The sequence below is a fragment of the Salmo salar genome, chromosome ssa03 (assembly GCF_905237065.1).
Source record: "Salmo salar chromosome ssa03, Ssal_v3.1, whole genome shotgun sequence".
NCBI classification, from domain to species: Eukaryota; Metazoa; Chordata; class Actinopteri; order Salmoniformes; family Salmonidae; genus Salmo; species Salmo salar.
Genome location: NC_059444.1, coordinates 36,965,180 through 36,984,967, shown reverse-complemented (window position 1 = coordinate 36,984,967; position 19,788 = coordinate 36,965,180). Strand labels below are relative to the sequence as shown.

The 19,788-nt window shown below is 44.8% G+C and overlaps 3 protein-coding genes across 3 annotated transcripts in view; 2 read left to right on the top strand and 1 right to left on the bottom strand.

The window, feature by feature from the left end:
• The window catches only part of psmb5 (proteasome 20S subunit beta 5), a 29,764-nt gene extending 28,797 nt beyond the window's left edge, over positions 1-967 (bottom strand). Inside the window, 4 exon segments of the mRNA XM_045716034.1 lie at positions 493-635; positions 637-681; positions 683-783; positions 947-967. Coding sequence (XP_045571990.1) covers positions 493-635; positions 637-681; positions 683-783; positions 947-967 — 310 coding nt within the window.
• Positions 968-2,094: 1,127 nt separating this feature from the next.
• On the top strand, positions 2,095-3,448 carry LOC106600449 (cyclin-dependent kinase 5 activator 1-like). The gene has a single exon (XM_014191811.2). The coding sequence runs from the start codon at positions 2,095-2,097 to the stop codon at positions 3,043-3,045; it is 951 nt and encodes a 316-aa protein (XP_014047286.1). The 3' UTR covers positions 3,046-3,448.
• Positions 3,449-11,696: 8,248 nt separating this feature from the next.
• LOC106600451 (cyclin-dependent kinase 5 activator 1-like) lies at positions 11,697-13,267 on the top strand. The gene has a single exon (XM_014191813.2). The coding sequence runs from the start codon at positions 11,803-11,805 to the stop codon at positions 12,751-12,753; it is 951 nt and encodes a 316-aa protein (XP_014047288.1). The 5' UTR covers positions 11,697-11,802; the 3' UTR covers positions 12,754-13,267.
• Positions 13,268-19,788: the final 6,521 nt, after the last annotated feature.

The window sequence follows — 19,788 nt, the reverse complement described above, 5'->3', positions numbered from 1 at the left end:
TTATGCATGCGACCCAATTGTAAAGCCCGAGACCCTGCGTCCATCACCGCGCCGGCACTCCCTGGCTCACAGTCCCAGCCCTATTGATTTCCCATTACGGTGTCACTGTGCAGCCCTCTTTAAGCACATCTCCAATGATGTACTTACTGCCTCTTACTGCACAGTATCCAATAGCACAAGTCAAATCCACAACAGGTAAACAAGAGTGGGGCAGCAATACCATCTAGTGGCAGACGACCAAACTGTACTTAATCTGGTGCTTAGTAGAGACAGGGGAGGTTCCCTAAGTCACTGCTAACTACTCCTATTAGGAAATATGATACAAAAAAATCATGTTACTAAATCATGCTCATATTGCTACCCTTGGTCTGAGTATGTGAAAAACAGTGTTTACATAGTTCAGCTGATGGGGGTTTAAACATATACATGCATGAATGGGGATCATGTCTATTGGGGTTACTAATGTGTGCTCAGGGGTATGAAGCTATTAACCTGGCCCTCTCTTGTCCCAGCCACACACCATGGTTCCCATGCTGAGGCCCCTGCCTTTGTACTGGTAAACCATGTTAGCCAGAAGCTTGGAGGCAGCTCCCACAGAGATGCCCTCCTTGTTGCGGAGCTCGTAGACACGACAGCAAGCGCTCCCTGAAGCTGCAGTCAGCTGCACCTCCAACCATGGTGCAGGTAGGGGTTGAACTCTATCACCTTCTTCACTGTCTGGGAGGCGATGTAGGTGCCAGTTGTGGCCCGAGAGTCCACTGCCACGATGACGCCATGTTGGAACTGTGGAATGATGACAAATGGGATTTTAGATTAGTTAGGGAGGGCCAGCTGCACTTGATTTGAGATTGGTGGCCTTACTAGCATGAGAGTTTTATCCACTTTTTGAAGGATACAAATTCTTATTAACAAAGTGCAGGCCAGCATGTAATGTATACTTACTAACATTAGCCCTGGACAGGACCATGTAGCTAGTAGCTACAGAATTGTAACGTGATATGTGAATGCTCCATACCAATTACAGCGTAGATAGTGTAAAGCCTGTGCAGCAATTTTTTGCTCCATGAGGTAATCCAACAATGCGTACGCTGCCATATTGTCTGTTTCTTCTCTCATTGCTCAAAACAGGTGGGTGTCCACTCCAAAGTGATGCACATCATGAGCGCGACTCAGACATCAAGCATCGCTTTGAATGACACTCACCGGTCACGAGCAATGAGATACACATTGTTGGATAATCTCATGGAGCAAAAAAGGTTATTTAATAACGGAATATTTAAAAAAGTTCTTACATTACACCAGCAACTAACGATGGGAGATTAGAATACTGATAACTTCCAAGTTGAGAGGAAGTAAAATTATCGCCATGTAACGTTAAAGGTTAGTTGAGAAATTGCTGCCGAGGCTTTACACTCGCTAAATTAACAAGGCAGGGCAAACCCGATCTGGTGATTTCTGGTATATCATTAAAATCAATCAATCGCAGAATGTTTTTGGACTCATCCATCAGATTTAGTACAATACCATTGGAAATTAATGTTGAAAGGTAAATTTAAATTCCTAAAACTTAAAAAACGTATATGGGCTAGGTGGGACGCTTCACAAAATCGCCTCTATGACATACTTCTTTATTACGACGTGGAAACTCGATTTCAGAACCTTGGACAATTCTGATGTTCACAACCATAACAGCCTTGAACTCAAAGCACTGGACAACCTGTCTTTACCTTTCAATTAACAAAGAAAATATTGAAATATCTTTATAATTTCTCACATATCAACTTGAAATCAGTGAGTAATATTTCTGTTTTGCTTTGGAACGTTATATTGCTCATGTTTATGAATACATAACACTAATGCCTATGCTTAATACTGTGATTTAGAATCTGTCCCAAATGGAATCCTTTTTCCTATATAAAGCACTGCTTTTGACCAGACCCATTTGGGCCATGGTCAAAAGCAGTGCACTTTATAGGGAATAGGTTGCCATTTCGGAGACAGCCAGAGCTGAGCTAGCTAGGCCTACTGAACTGATGCCATGCATTTCATTTTGCTAATATTGAAGCATTTTGTTTTCCACAGGCACTATTGACCATGGGATCCACAATGTCTATCTCGGTCCGCAACAAGGCAGTCCTCTTCAAAGATGGGCCGGACACTGTGGGCCACTTGATGGAAGTCCAGACCGGTAAGAGCGCAAAAGACAAGACTCTGAAGCGCTACTCGCCATGGAGGCGGATTGTGAAGAAGAAGAGCTCCAAGAAGGTGCAGGCCCACGAGAACACCAACCAAAACAACATTATCCATCTGAGTAATGAGAACCTGGAGAAGTCTCAGTCCTTCTCCAACCTGTCCTCCCTCACCCTAGAGAATTCTCAGTCCTGTGACAAGCTGTCAACCCAGGACCAGAGCACTCCAGCCATCTCCAACAACGCCTCCTCGTCGGTCGAGAAGGCCCCCTTATCCAACTCAAACACGGCCCCCGACACACCCCAGATGGTGACCGTCCAGGACCTCGACACGCCCAGGAGGCTGGTGATGGTCCACGCTACAACCAGCGAGCTGCTGCGCTGCCTGGGTGAGTTCCTGTGCCGGCGCTGCCACCGGCTCCAGGACATGTCTTCCATGGACCCGGTGCTGTGGCTGCGGGTGGTGGACCGTTATCTGCTGGACAACTGCTATCAGAACCAGAGCTGCATCAATCCGGCCGCTGTGGTCTTCCTCTACATGCTGTGCCGCGAGGCAGTTTCCTCCGAGGTGGCCACCTTGCAGGAGCTGCATGCCATGCTGCTCACCTGCCTCTACACAACCTGCTCCTACATGGGCAACGAGATCGCCTACCCCCTGAAACCCTTCCTGGTGGACACCTGCAAGCAGACCTTCTGGATCCGCTGCATGACCATCACCAAGCTGATGAGTGTCAAGATGCTCCAGATGAACACAGACCCTAACTTCTTCTCCCAGGTGTTTGCTGACCTTAAGAACGAGAGCCAGAAGGAGGAGAAGAAGAGCCGCCTGCTCAGCGGTGTGTACAGCACTCAGTGAGGGACCTAGGGTATAGGGGCCAGGGGAGGGTGAGGACCTACTACAGTCTGACATTTTAAAATGGAAGGGAGGAGGATTGGTTGAGGGAGTGGGAAGAGTGTGAGCTTTGATGGGAAAATATGATTTATAGATTTTAAGGGTTAATATGAGGGTTAATTTGGCTTGAAAGAGAACACAAATCGGTAGCTATGAATGTGTGGAGGACTGAGGCTTGAGCTTACTATCTACAGTACCAGCTGACTGTCTGATGTGTGCACTGCCTACCACTGGAGGATTGGAGGCACCCTTGAGTGACTGGGCTAGTGCTCACATCACACTGAGGCTGCAGCCCACCAGCCTACTGTTCTGACTGTGGGAGATGTGCACTTCCTACCACAGGAGGGAAGGAGGCACCCTTGAGTGACTGGACTAGTGCTCTGATCATGGCCTTCCCTGTAGCTCAGTTGGTAGAGCATGGTGTTTGCAACGCCAGGGTTGTGGGTTCGATTCCCACGGGGGGCCAGCACAGAAAAAATGAAATGTATGCATTCACTACTGTAAGTCGCTCTGGATAAGAGCGTCTGCTAAATGACTAAAATGTAAAATGTAATGGTTGAACAGACAACCTGCAAACCTGTCGCTTTAGACAGTGAAGTGAACACCAATGTTCCCCCACAGCAAGCACGGGACAGTTCCGGGGGACAGCGGTTCGTGTGAGGACCATTGGTTCTGATGAATTTGAACAAACAGTGTGACTGTTTTGAAATAAAATGCTTTATATCATTTCTTAAAAACATCACGTGTCATTATTTTACAAATATATATTTTCAAGGTCATTTTGAGATCTTGGTGGAGATAATACTTTACGAGTGGGGGGAAAAAGAACCCAATTGTCATACTTGAGTAAAAGTAAAGATACTTAATAGAAAATGACTCAAGTAAAAGTGAAAGTCACCCAGTAAAATTCTACATGAGTAAAGGTATAGATACTTAATAGAAAATGACTGAAGTAAAAGTGAAAGTCATCCAGTAAAATATTACTTGAGTAAAAGTCTAAAGGTATCTGGTTTTAAATGTACTTAAGTATCAAAAGTGAAAGCAAAGGCTATATATCAAATTCCTTATATTATGCAGATGTTCTTGTTTTTATTTATTTATGGAAAGCCAGGGGCACAGTCTAACAATATTTTACAAACCAGATCAGAGGCAGTAGGGATGAGTTCTCTTAATAAGTGTATGAATTTGACCGTTTTGCTGTCCTGCCTGAGCATTCGAAATGTAACGAGGAAATATTTTCTTTCTGAATGTTGTCACGTAAAAGTAAAAGTTAAAAAATATAGAAATTGTCAAGTAAAGTACCTGTTACCATGGAAACAAGAGTTTATCAGTGTGTGTGTCATGTTCATGCAGATTTACAGTGATATTTCCATTCTGATTCTGATTTACATCTGATTAGGTCTATCGGACAATTTTCTTGGGCCACTATAACTATAACTATTTTGCCAATTGGACTGGTCCCCCCTACCACACGGAACTCCACTAATCTACAGACGGAAACGCACGAGGTGGCTAAATACAGACCTCCCTCCATCTTCTGCCAGCTTGCTACCTATGATCCGGCTAGCTGTCTGAATCTCGCGGAACCCTTATGATCACTCGGCTAAGCATGACTCTCCTTAATGTCAATATGCCTTGTCCATTGCTGTTCTGGTTAGTGTTTATTGGCTTATTTCACTGTAGAGCCTCTAGCCCTGCCCATTATACCTTTTCCAACCTTTCAGTTCCACCACCTACACATGCTATGACATCTTCTGGTTTCAATGATGTTTCTAGAGACAATATCTCTCTCATCATCACTCAATGCCTAGGTTTACATTTACATTTACATTTAAGTCATTTAGCAGACGCTCTTATCCAGAGCGACTTACAAAATGGTGCATTCACCTTATGATATCCAGTGGAACAACCACTTTACAATAGTGCATCTAAATCTTTTAAGGGGGGGGGGTTAGAAGGATTACTTTATCCTATCCTAGGTATTCCTTAAAGAGGTGGGGTTTCAGGTGTCTCCGGAAGGTGGTGATTGACTCCGCTGTCCTGGCGTCGTGAGGGAGCTTGTTCCACCATTGGGGTGCCAGAGCAGCGAACAGTTTTGACTGGGCTGAGCGGGAACAGTGCTTCCTCAGAGGTAGGGGGGCCAGCAGGCCAGTGGTGGATGAACGCAGTGCCCTTGTTTGGGTGTTGGGCCTGATCAGAGCCTGAAGGTATGGAGGTGCCGTTCCCTTCACAGCTCCGTAGGCAATCACCATGGTTTTGTAGCGGATGCGAGCTTCAACTGGAAGCCAGTGGAGAGAGCGGAGGAGCGGGGTGACGTGAGAGAACTTGGGAAGGTTGAACACCAGACGGGCTGCGGCGTTCTGGATGAGTTGTAGGGGTTTAATGGCACAGGCAGGGAGCCCAGCCAACAGCGAGTTGCAGTAATCCAGACGGGAGATGACAAGTGCCTGGATTAGGACCTGCGCCGCTTCCTGTGTGAGGCAGGGTCGTACTCTGCGAATGTTGTAGAGCATGGACCTACAGGATCGGGTCGCCGCCTTGATGTTAGTGGAGAACGACAGGGTGTTGTCCAGGATCACGCCAAGGTTCTTAGCACTCTGGGAGGAGGACACAAGGGAGTTGTCAACCGTGATGGCGAGATCATGGAACGGGCAGTCCTTCCCCGGGAGGAAGAGCAGCTCCGTCTTGCCGAGGTTCAGCTTGAGCTGGTGATCCGTCATCCACACTGATATGTCTGACAGACATGCAGAGATGCGATTCGCCGCCTGGTTATCAGAAGGGGGAAAGGAGAAGATTAATTGTGTGTCGTCTGCATAGCAATGATAGGAGAGACCATGTGAGGATATGACAGAGCCAAGTGACTTGGTGTATAGCGAGAATAGGAGAGGGCCTAGAACAGAGCCCTGGGGGACACCAGTGGTGAGAGCGCATGGTGCGGAGACAGATTCTCGCCACGCCACCTGGTAGGAGCGACCTGTCAGGTAGGACGCAATCCAAGCGTGGGCCGCGCCGGAGATGCCCAACTCGGAGAGGGTGGAGAGGAGGATCTGATGGTTCACAGTATCAAAGGCAGCAGATAGGTCTAGAAGGATGAGAGCAGAGGAGAGAGAGTTAGCTTTAGCTAACTATTACCTCTATTGTAGTCACATCCTACCATACCTTTGTCTGTACATTATACCTATAAGCTATTTTATCGCCCCCAGAAACAACCAATTCTCATAGGTTTTAGCCGTACCCTTATCCTGCTCCTCCTCTGATCCTCTGGTGATGTAGAGGTGAATCCAGGCCCTGCAGTGCCTAGCTCCACTCCTATTACCCAGGCGCTCTCTTTTGATGACTTCTGTAACCGTAATAGCCTTGGCTTCATGCATGTTAACATTAGAAGCCTTCTCCCTAAGTTTGTTTTATTCACTGCTTTAGCACACTCTGCCAACCCGGATGTCCTAGCCGTGTCTGAATCCTGGCTTAGGAAGTCCACCAAAAACTCTGAAATCTTCATCCCTAACTACAACATTTTCAGACATGATAGAACGGCCAAAGGGGGCGGTGTTGCAATCTACTGCAGAGATAGCCTGCAGAGTTCTGTCCTACTATCCAGGTCTGTACCCAAACAATTTGAACTTCTACTTTTAAAAATCCATCTCTCTAAAAACAAGTCTCTCACCGTTGCCGCCTGCTATAGACCACCCTCTGCCCCCAGCTGTGCTCTGGACACCATATGTGAACTGATTGCCCCCCATCTATCTTCAGAGCTCGTGCTGCTAGGTGACCTAAAGTGGGACATGCTTAACACCCCAGCCATCCTACAATCTAAGCTTGATGCCCTCAATCTCACACAAATTATCAATGAACCTACCAGGTACCACCCCAAAGCCGTAAACACGGGCACCCTCTTAGATATCATCCTAACCAACTTGCCCTCTAAATACACCTCTGCTGTTTTCAACCAAGATCTCAACGATCACTGCCTCATTGCCTACATCCATAATGGGTCAGCGGTAAAACGACCTCCACTCATCAAATCAAATCAAATCAAATGTATTTTTATATAGCCCTTCGTACATCAGCTGATATCTCAAAGTGCTGTACAGAAACCCAGCCTAAAACCCCAAACAGCAAGCAAAGCATGTGAAAGAAGCACGGTGGCTAGGAAAAACTCCCTAGGAAAAACTCCCTAGAAAGGCCAAAAACCTAGGAAGAAACCTAGAGAGGAACCAGGCTATGAGGGGTGGCCAGTCCTCTTCTGGCTGTGCAGGGTGGATATTATAACAGAACATGGTCAAGATGTTAAAATGTTAAAATGTTCATAAATGACCAGCATGGTAAAATAATAATAATCATAGTAGTTGTCGAGGGTGCAACAAGCACGTCCGGTGAACAGGTCAGGGTTCCATAGCCGCAGGCACAACAGTTGAAACTGGAGCAGCAGCACGGCCAGGTGGACTGGGGACAGCAAGGAGTCATCATACCAGGTAGTCCTGAGGCATGGTCCTAGGGCTCAGGTCCTCCGAGAGAAAGACAGAAAGAGAGAAAGAGAGAATTAGAGAGAGCATATTTAAATTCACACAGGACACCGGATAAGACAAGAGAAATACTCCAGATGTAACAGACTGACCCTAGCCCCCCGACACATAAACTACTGCAGCATAAATACTGGAGGCTGAGACAGGAGGGATCAGAAGACACTGTGGCCCCATCCGATGATACCCCCGGACAGGGCCAAACAGGCAGGATATAACCCCACCCACTTTGCCAAAGCACAGCCCCCACACCACTAGAGGGATGTCTCCAACCACCAACTTACCATCCTAAGACAAGGCCGAGTATAGCCCACAACAATCTCCGCCATGGCACAACCCAAGGGGGGGCGCCAACCCACTCATCACTGTCAAACACTCCCTGAAACATTTCAGCGAGCAAGCCTTTCTAATCGACCTGGCCCGGGAATCCTGGAAGGATATTGACCTCATCCCGTCAGTAGAGGATGCCTGGTTATTTTTTTAAATGCCTTCCTCAACATCTTAAATAAGCATGCCCCATTTAAGAAATTTAGAACCAGGAACAGATGGTTCTCTCCAGACCTGACTGCCCTTAACTAACACAAAAACATCCTGTGGCGTTCTGCATTAGCATCGAACAGTCCCCGTGATATGCAACTTTTCAGGGAAGTTAGAAACCAATATACACAGGCAGTTAGAAAAGCCAAGCCTAGCTTTTTCAAGCAGAAATCTGCTTCCTGCAACACAAACTCAAAAAGGTTCTGGGACACTGTAAAGTCCATGGAGAATAAGAATACCTCCTCCCAGCTGCCCACTGCACTGAGGATAGGAAACAACTCTGTCACCTCCGATAAATCCACTATAATTGAGAATGTCAATAAGCATTTTTCTATGGCTGGCCTTGCTTTCCACCTGGCTATCCCTACCGCGGTCAACAACACTGCACCCCCCACAGCTACTCACCCAAGCCTTCCCCATTTCTCCTTCTCCCAAATCCAGTCAGCTGATGTTCTGAAAGAGCTGCAAAATCTGGACCCCCACAAATCAGCCGGGCTAGACAATCTGGACCCTTTCTTTCTAAAATTATCTGCCGAATTTGTTGCAACCCCTATTACTAGCCTGTCAACCTCTCTTTCGTGTTGTCTGAGATTCCAAAAGATTGGAAAGCAGCTGCTGTCATCCCCCTCTTCAAAGGAGGGGACACTCTTGACCCAAACTGCTACAGACCTATATCTATCCTACCCTGCCTTTCTAAGATCTTCGAAAGCCAAGTCAACAAACAAATTACCGACCATTTCGAATCCCACCGCACCTTCTCCGCTATGCAATCTGGTTTCAGAGCTGGTCATGGGTGCACCTCAGCCACGCTCAAGGTCCTAAACAATATCGTAACCGCCATCGATAAGAAACAATACTGTGCTGCCGTATTCATTGACCTGGCCAAGGCTTTAGACTCTGTCAATCACCACATCCTCATCGGTAGACTCAATAGCCTTGGTTTCTCAAATGATTGCCTCGCTTGGTTTACCAACTACTTCTCTGATAGAGTTCAATGTGTGAAATCGGAGGGCCTGTTGTCTGGGCCTCTGGTAGTCTCTATGGGGGTGCCACAGGGTTCAATTCTTGGGCCAACTCTTTTCTCTGTATACATCAATGATGTCGCTCTTCCTGCTGGTGAGTCTCTGATCCACCTCTACGCAGACGACACCATTCTGTATACTTCTGGCCCTTCTTTGGACACTGTGTTAACAACCCTCCAGACGAGCTTCAATGCCATACAACTCTCCTTCCGAGGCCTCCAACTGCTCTTAAATACAAGTAAAACTAAATGCATGCTCTTCAACCGATCGCTGCCCGCACCTGCCCGCCCGTCCAGCATCACTACTCTGGACGGTTCTTACTTAAAATATGTGGACAACCACAAATACCTAGGTGTCTGGTTAGACTGCAAGCTCTCCTTCCAGACTCACATCAAACATCTCCAATCTAAAGTTAAATCTAGAATTGGCTTCCTATTTCGCAACAAAGCATCCTTCACTCATGCTGCCAAACATACCCTCGTAAAACTGACCATCCTACCGATCCTCTACTTCGGCGATGTCATTTACAAAATAACCTCCAATACCCTACTCAATAAACTGGATGCAGTCTATCACAGTGCCATCGGTTTTGTCACCAAAGCCCCATATACTACCCACCACTGCGACCTGTACGCTCTCATTGGCTGGCCCTCGCTTCATACTCGTCGCCAAACCCACTGGCTCCAGGTCATCTACAAGACACTGCTAGGTAAAGTCCCCCCTTATCTCAGCTCACTGGTCACCATAGCAGCACCCACCTGTAGCACGCGCTCCAGCAGGTATATCTCTCTGGTCACCCCCAAAGCCAATTCCTCCTTTGGCCGTCTCTCCTTTCAGTTCTCCGCTGCCAATGACTGGAACAAACTACAAAAATCTCTGAAACTGGAAACACTTCTCTCCCTCACTAGCTTTAAGCACCAGCTGTCAGAGCAGCTCACAGATCACTGCACCTGTACATAGCCCATCTATAATTTAGCCCAAACAACTACCTCTTCCCCTACTGTATTTATTAATTTATTTTGCTCCTTTGCACCCCATTATTTCTATTTCCACTTTGCACTTTCTTCAACTACAAATCTACCATTCCAGTGTTTTACTTGCTATATTGTATTTACTTTGCCACCATGGCCTTTTTTGCCTTTACCTCCCTTATCTCACCTAATTTGCTCACATTGTATATAGACTTATTTTATTACTGTATTATTGACTGTATGTTTGTTTTACTCCATGTGTAACTCTGTGTTGCTGTATGTGTCGAACTGCTTTGCTTTATCTTGGCCAGGTCGCAATTGTAAATGAGAACTTGTTCTCAACTTGCCTACCTGGTTAAATAAAGGTGAAATAAAAAAATTAAAAAAAACATTACAAAATCAGTTGTCTTAGTGTTACCCAGGGAACAGGATGGTCTTAAACGCCTGCTCTTTACGGCACTGACCCAATATCTCCTACAGACAGACACACACACACACAGAGAGAGAGAGAGAGATTTCAGTTTGTGAGATATTGATAATATATTGGGACAGCAATTAGGGATGGGGAGGTACTTGAATATTCAAACCGAGCTTAGTCTAGTATTGGATCAACTGTTGTATGAATTTTTTATTTCTTAAAAATAAACGTTTGAATGAAGTTGTATAAGCTTTTATTTGAGCTACTGCTGGTTCTTATGTTGCGGTTTACATGAAAAGGCAATTTAGCCTACTTTTATAGCGCATTTTAAGCTAGCCCTCCAGTCAGTCCTGACACTGAAGTAGGCCTGTTAGCTCCCCACTCCAAAAAGCGATTATAGGCGCGCACTTATTCGTCCCCAGGCTAAATGCGCATTATTGGAGTAGATTGCTAAAGTGAAATTACTAACGCAAAATGTAGGGGGAATAAGAGTCTGATGGTGAACGAGATAAACGGGAACCTGACAGAGCTGCCAATATAACTTGACAGACCATTGAGATCCATGCAAAACACTCGCCAGATACATGTTATTCAGCCATTGAGGCCAGAAATGTAACGCTGTGACGTAGAAGTCACTCAGAGCTTATTTCGTTTTCAATTTATTGAGCTAGGCTATAGCAAATATGAGGCAAATTCTATCATGGCGAACATCAGACTTTATTTATTTGTTTATTTTTGCCAACATCAAACTTAATCTTTCACAAAATCGCCTCTATGACGTACTTCTTTATTACGACGTGGAAACTCGATTTCAGAACCTTGGACAATTCTGATGTTCACAACCATAACAGCCTTGAACTCAAAGCACTGGACAACCCGTCTTTACCTTTCAATTAACAAAGAAAATATTGAAATATCTTTATAATTTCTCACATATCAACTTGAAATCAGTGAGTAATATTTTTGTTTTGCTTTGGAATGTTATATTGCTCATGTTTATGAATACATAACACTAATGTCTATGCTTAATACTGTGATTTAGAATCTGTCCCAAATGGAATCCTGTTTCCTATATAAAGCACTGCTTTTGACCAGACCCCTTTGGGCCATGGTCAAAAGCAGTGCACTTTATAGGGAATAGGTTGCCATTTCGGAGACAGCCAGAGCTGAGCTAGCTAGGCCTACTGAACTGATGCCATGCACTTCATTTTGCCAATATTGAAGCATTTTGTTTTCCACAGGCACTATTGACTATGGGATCCACAATTTCTATCTCGGTCCGCAAGAAGGCAGTCCTCTTCAAAGATGGGCCGGACACTGTGGGCCACTTGATGGAAGTCCAGACCGGTAAGAACGCAAAAGACAAGACTCTGAAGCGCTACTCGCCATGGTGGTGGATTGTGAAGAAGAAGAGCTCCAAGAAGGAGCAGGCCCATGAGAACACCAACCAAAACAACATTGTCCATCTGAGTAATGAGAACCTGGATAAGTCTCAGTCCTTCTCCAACCTGTCCTCCCTCACCCTGGAGAAGTCTCAGTCCTGTGACAAGCTGTCAACCCAGGACCAGAGCACTCCAGCCATCTCCAAGAACGCCGCCTCGTCGGTCGAGAAGGCCCCCATATCCAACTCAAACACGGCCCCCGACATGCCCCAGATGGTGACCGTCCAAGACCTCGACACGCCCAGGAGGTTGGTGATGGTCCACGCTACAACTGGTGAGCTGCTGCGCTGCCTGGGTGAGTTCCTGTGCCGGCGCTGCCACCGGCTCCAGGACATGTCTTCCATGGACCCGGTGCTGTGGCTGCGGGTGGTGGACCGTTATCTGCTGGACAACTACTATCAGAACCAGAGCTGCATCAATCCGGCCGCTGTGGTCTTCCTCTACATGCTGTGCCGCGAGGCGGTTTCCTCCGAGGTGGCCACCTTGCACGAGCTGCATGCCGTGCTGCTCACCTGCCTCTACACGACCTGCTCCTACATGGGCAACGAGATCGCCTACCCCCTGAAACCCTTCCTGGTGGACACCTGCAAGCAGACCTTCTGGATCCGCTGCATGACCATCACCAAGCTGATGAGTGTGAAGATGCTCCAGATGAACACAGACCCTAACTTCTTCTCCCAGGTGTTTGCTGACCTGAAGAACGAGAGCCAGAAGGAGGAGAAGAAGAGCCGCCTGCTCAGCGGCGTGTACAGCACTCAGTGAGGGACCTAGGGTATAGAGGCCAGGGGAGGGCGAGGGCCTACTACAGACTGACATTTTAAAATGGAAGGGAGGAGGATTGATTGAGGGAGTGGGAAGATGTGAGCTTTGATGGGAAAATATGATTTATAGATTTTAAGGGTTAATATGAGGGTTAATTTGGCTTGAAAGAGAACACAAATCAGTAGCTATGAATGTGTGGAGGACTGAGGCTTGAGCTTACTATCTACAGTACCAGCTGACTGTGTGATGTGTGCACTGTCTACCACGGGAGGATTGGAGGCACCCTTGAGTGACTGGGCAAGTGCTCACATCACACTGAGGCTGCAGCCCACCAGCCTACTGTTCTGACTGTGGGAGATGTGCTCTTCCTACCACGGGAGGGAAGGAGGCACCCTTGCGTGAGTGGACTAGTGCTCTGATCATGGTTGAACAGACACGCTGTAACCATGGGGCTTTAGGCAGTGAAGTGAACACCAATGTTCCCCCACAGCAAGCACGGGACAGTTTTGGGGGACACGGGTTCGTTTGAGGACCATTGGTTCTGATGAATTTGAACGAACAGTGTGACTGTTTTGAAATAAAATGCTTTATATCATTTCTTAAAAACATCACATGTTGTGTCCTTATTATTTTACAATTGATATTTTCCATGTCATTTTGAGATCTTGGTGGAGAAAATACTTGACAAGTGGTGGAAAAAGTACCCAATTTTCATACTTGAGTAAAAGTAAAGATACTTAATAGAAAATGACTCAAGAAAAAAGGGAGTGACCCATTAAAATACTACTTGAGTAAAAGTAAAGATACTTAATAGAAAATGACTCAAGTAACAGTGAAAGTCATCCAGTAAAATATTACTTGAGTAAAAGTCTAAAAGGTATCTGGTTTTAAATGTACTTAAGTATCAAAAGTGAAAGCAAAGGCTATATATCAAATTCCTTATATTATACAGATGTTCTTGATTTTCTTTATTTATGGAAAGCCAGGGGCACAGTCTAACAATATTTTACAAACCAGATCAGAGGCAGTAGCGATTAGTTCTCTTAATAAGTGTATGAATTTGAACGTTTTACTGTCCTGCCTGAGCATTCGAAATGTAACGAGCACATATTTTCTTTCTGAATGTTGTCAAGTAAAAGAAAAAGTTAAAAAATATATACATTCTCAAGTAAGGTACCAGTTACCATGGAACCAAGAGTTTTTCAGTGTGTGCGTCATGTTCATGAAGATTTACAGTGATATTTACATTACAAAATCAGTTGTCTTAGTGTTACCCAGAGAACAGAATGGTCTTAAACGCCTGCTCTTTACTGCACTTACCCAATATCTCCTACAGACAGACACACGCAGAGAGAAAGAGAGGAGAGAGAGATTTGAGTTTGTGAGATATTGATAATATATTGGGACAGCAATTAGGGATGGGGAGTGTAGTAGGATGTCCCTTGGGGGTATCCATGCCTATGTATGACATGCGAGGGTTAGGTTAGTAAACAGGCTGGAGCTAGAACCTCGTTGTCGTGCGTCCTTATTTTTAGATAATACTACATGGTATCAGAAGTGGTTTTAAAATTCACATAAACGTGAAGGACGTACCAAGTACATCATACATTCAAGCTGTTTCAAAGCAGGGAGGGCACATTGTTGGAGATAAAACAGCGCATATCATTATTTTGCTAGCTAACGAGCAAGGACTAAATTACTGATAAGCAACATGTTGCAAGAGGAAGAAGCTGGTGGGATTTCAGGGTTTGCGACTCCAAGTTCAACGGGCTCTGGCGCAAACACGGACAGGCCAGTGGCTAGTGATGACGGATTTCGCATTAGTCCCCCAGAGAATTTTGATTGTATGGACATTCAAAACTGGCCGAAATGGATCAGGCACTTTGTAAGGTACAGGGTAGCATCAGGCTTAAACGTGAAAAACGAGGCATTTCAAGGTGGTGTCCCACCTATGGGCTAGACACAGCCAGTGAAATATCAGGGCGGAAAATTCAAAAACAACAAAATGTCATAATTCAACTTTCTCAAACATACGACTATTTTACACCATTTTAAAGCTACACTTCTCGTTAATCTAACCACATTGTCCGATTTCAAAAAGGCTTTACAGCGGAAGCAAAACATTAGGTTATGTTAGGAGAGTACATAGACAAAAATAATCACACAGCCATTTTCCAAGCAAGAACATGTGTCAATAAAACCCAAAACACAGCGAAATGAAGCACTAACCTTTGATGATCTTCATCAGATGACACTCCTAGGACATTATGTTACACAATACATGTATGTTTTGTTCGATAAAGTTCATATTTATATCCAAAAACAGCATTTTACATTGGCGCGTGATATTCAGAAAATGTATTCCCACCAAAACGTCCGGTGAATGTGCACATCAATTTACAAAAATACTCATCATAAACGTTGCCAAAATACATAACAATTATTTTAAGAAATATAGATAGACTACTCTTTTATGCAACCGCTGTGTCAGATTTTAAAATAGCTTTACGGAGAAAGCACATTTTTCAATATTCTGAGTACATAGCTCAGCCATCACGGCGAGCTATTCAGACACCCGCCAAATTCGGGGCAACCTAAACTCAGAATTAGTATTAGAAATATTGTATTACCTTTGCTGATCTTCGTCAGAATGCACTCCCAGGGCTGCTACTTCCACAAGAAATGTTGTTTTTGTTCCAAATAATCCATATTTATGTCCAAATACCTCCGTTTTGTTCGTGCGTACAGATCACTTATCCAAAGGCATAACGCGTGAGCGCGGAATGAGAGACGAAAAGTCAAAATGTTCCATTACCGTACTTAGAAGCATGTCAAACGCTGTTTAAAATCAATCTTTATGGTATTTTTTACGTAAAATTGCAATAATATTCCAACCGGACAATAGCATATTCATTCAAGAAGAAAAAGAAGGAGGGGCATGCTCGCGGGACCGAGCATATCCAATCTCTTTGTTGCCAGGCAGACCACTCAGTAACTGAGCTCCTATACTCTGCCCAGTGACAGGAAAATGCTCAAACCACTTTCTGAAGGCTTTAGACAGCCAATGGAAGCCTTAGGAAGTGCAACGTCACCCCACAGACACTGGAGCTTTGATAGAGAATCAAAAGAAGAACTACAATTCTCAGACTTTTCACTTCCTGCTTGGATTTTTCTCAGGTTTTTGCCTGCCATATGAGTTCTGGGGGGGCCAGTACCCCTGTGACAACAATTTTGGACCCCTTGTGGCCCCCCTAAATGTGGAGTATGAAATAATTTTTACATAACACATTTTTGCTATCGTTCTTTTTTTACATCCGTTATTAGACAGTGGCAACGATGATGATTATGAACATGGTCTTTTGCCTGCTAATGCCTGCAATGCAGTGAAGAAAACGATATGACAACAATAACGTCTAATGTAACTGGCCCCTCAAACAGTACAACTGGCCCCAGCTTGGCCCCCCAGTTGAAATGGTCTAGAACCGCCACTGCACCCAAGGACATTCAGAGACTTATCCCGAAGCTACTCCTGCGTTGTCTTGGCTGTGTGCTTAGGGTAAATTCCTTATGGACAGTTCCTTCTACATGCACATTCAACTGTGGGACCTTATATAGACAGATGTGTGCCTTTCCAAATCATGTCCAATCAATTGAATTTACCACAGGTGGACTCCAATCAAGTTGTAGAAACATCAAGGATGATCAATGGAAACAGGATACACCTGAGCTCAATTCCGAGTCTCATAGCAAAGAGTCGAATACTTACGTAAATAAGGTATCCGTTTTTTTAAATAAATGTGCAAACATTTCTAAAAACCTGTTTTTGCTTTGTAATTATGGGGTGTTGTGTGTAAATTCATTAGAAAACATTTTTAAATGTAATCAATTTCAGAATAAGGCTGTAACATAAAATGTGGAAAAAGTGAAGGGGTCTGAATACTTTCCGAATGCACACAAGCTAGACAGTGTATAGTATTGATCAAAAGTTTCAGAACATCTACTCATTCAAGGGTTTTTATTTATTTTCACTATTTTCTACATTGTAGAATAATAGTGAAGACATCAAAACTATGAATTAACACATATGGAATCATATAAACTCAGCAAAAAAAGAAACGTCCTCTCACTGTCAACTGCGTTTATTTTCAGCAAACTTAGCATGTGTAAATATTTGTATTAACATAACAAGATTCAACAACTGAGACATAAACTGAACGAGTTCCACAGACATGTGACTAACAGATATTGAATAATGTATCCCTGAACAAAGGGGGGGGGGGAGGGATCAAAATCAAAGGTAACAGTCAGTATCTGGTGTGGCCTCCAGCTGCATTAAGTACTGCAGTGCATCTCCTCCTCATGGACTGCACCAGGTTTGCCAGTTCTTGCTGTGAAATGTTACCCCACTCTTCCACCAAGGCACCTGCAAGTTCCCGGACATTTCTGGGGGGAATGGCCCTAGCCCTCACCCTCCGATCCAACAGGTCCCAGACGTGCTCAATGGGATTGAGATCCGGGCTCTTTGCTGGCCATGGCAGAACACTGACATTCGACATTCCTGTCTTGCAGGAAATCACGCAAAGAATGAGCAGTATGACTGGTGGCATTGTCATGCTAGAGGGTCATGTCAGGATGAGCCTACAGGAAGGGTACCACATGAGGGAGAAGGATGTCTTCCTTGTAACACACAGCGTTGAGATTGCCTGTAATGACAACAAGCTCAGTCCGATGATGCTGTGACACACCGCCCCAGACCATGACGGACCCTCCACCACCAAATCAATCCCACACCAGAGTACAGGCCTCGGTGTAACGCTCATTCCCTCGACGATAAACGTGAATCCGACCATCACCCCTGGTGAGACAAAACCGTGATTTTGCCTGTCCTGTCTGGTCCAGCGATGGTGGGTTTGTGTCCATATGCTACGTTGTTGCCGGTGATGTCTGGTGAGGACCTGCCTTACAACAGGCCTATCAGTCTAAGCACTGATGGAGGAATTGTGCATTCCTGGTGTAACTCAGGCAGTTGTTGTTGCCATCCTGTACCTGTCCCGCAGGTGTGATGTTCAGATGTACCGATCCTGTGCAGGTGTTGTTACACGTGGTCTGCCAATGCGAGGACGATCAGCTATCCGTCCTGTCTCCCTGTAGCGCTGTCTTAGGCGTCTCACAGTACGGACATTGCAATTTATTGCCCTGGCCACATCTGCAGTCCTCATGCCTCCTTGCAGCATGCCTAAGGCACGTTCACACAGATGAGCAAGGACCCTGGGCATCTTTCTTTGGTGTTTTTCAGAGTCAGTAGAAAGGCCTCTTTAGTGTCCTAAGTTTTCATAACTGACCTTAATTGCCTACCGTCTGTAAGCTGTTAGTGTCTTAACAACCGTTCCACAGGGGCATGTTCATTAATTGTTTATGGTTCATTGAACAAGCATGGGAAACAGTGTTTAAACCCTTTACAATGAAGATCTGTGAAGTTATTTGGATTTTTTACAAATTATCTTTGAAAGACAGGGTCCTGAAAAAGGGACGTTTGTTTTTTGCTGAGTTTAGGAACCACCATAGCCACCATTTGACTTGATGACAGCTTTGCACACTCACACTCTCAAACAGCTTCATGAGGAATGCTTTTCCAACAGTCTTGAAGGAGTTCCCCCATGTGCTGAGCACTTGTTGGCTGCTTTTCCTTCACTCTACGGTCTGACTCATCCCAAACCATCTCAATTTGTTTGAAGTCGGGGGATTGTGGAGGCCAGGTCATCTGATGCACCACTCCATCACTCTCCTTCTTGGTAAAATAGCCCTTACACAGCCTGGAGGTGTGTTGGGTCATTGTCCTGTTGAAAAACAAACCAGATGGGATGGCGTTTCGCTGCAGAATGCTTTGGTAGCCATGCTGGTTAAGTGTGCCTTGAATTCTAAATAAATCACAGACAGTGTCACCAGCAAAGCACCCCCACACCATAACACCTTCTCCTCCATGCTTTATGGTGGGAAATACACATGCGGAGATCATCTGTTCACCCACATTGTGTCTCACAAAGACACAGCGGTTGGAACCAAAAATCTCCAGTTTGGACTCCAGACCAAATGACAAATTTCCACTAGTCTAATGTCCATTGCTCGTTTTTCTTGGCCCAAGCAAGTCTCTTCTTCTTATTAGTGTCCTTTAGTAGTGGTTTCTTTACAGCAATTCGACCATGAAGGCCTGATTCACACAGTCTCCTCTGAACAGTTGATGTTGAGATGTGTCTGTTACTTGAATTCTGTGAAGCATTTATTTGGGCTTCAATTTATGAGGCTGGTAACTCTAATGAACTTATCCTCTGCAGCAGAGGTAACTCTAGGTCTTCCATTCCTGTGGCGGTCCTCATGAGAGGACATTCCTGTGGTGGTCCTCATTATTCTACAATGTAGAAAATAGTCCAAATTAAGAAAAACCCTTGAATCAGTAGTTGTTTTAAAACTTTTGACCGGTAGTGTATATGACTAGATATAAACTGAAATGTTGCTATTTAGTTGTAAATATGTAGGATTACTTGTTTTGATTGTTTTCAAGCCCCAGCCAACACATGGCTCCAATAATCAACTAATCTTGGTCTTCAGTTTAGAATGTACTTACTTTAATCAGGTGTGATAGTTAATTCTACAGACAAAATACTCACCAAATATTATTCTCTCTTTCAGCTAAAGGAGACTCGACAGTAAGTCTCGAAGGTGTCTACGTCTACGCATAGAAAACTGCAAAGGACTACACAGACATCCCAGAATGTAACGGCTGTCTTCTGTAGAAATGGACCAAGGCGCAGCAGGTATGTGAATACTCATCTTTAATTAAAATAAAGAAGTAAAGCATCCACTTAACAATGCAAACAAAGTGACAACAGCTACAGTTCTGCAGGCTAGAAACGCAGTGCAAAAACAACCACCCACAACCCCAAAGAAAAACACACACACCTATATAGGACTTCCAATCAAAGGCAACTATACACACCTGCCTTCAATTGGAAGTCCCAATCATCCATCCAACATTTA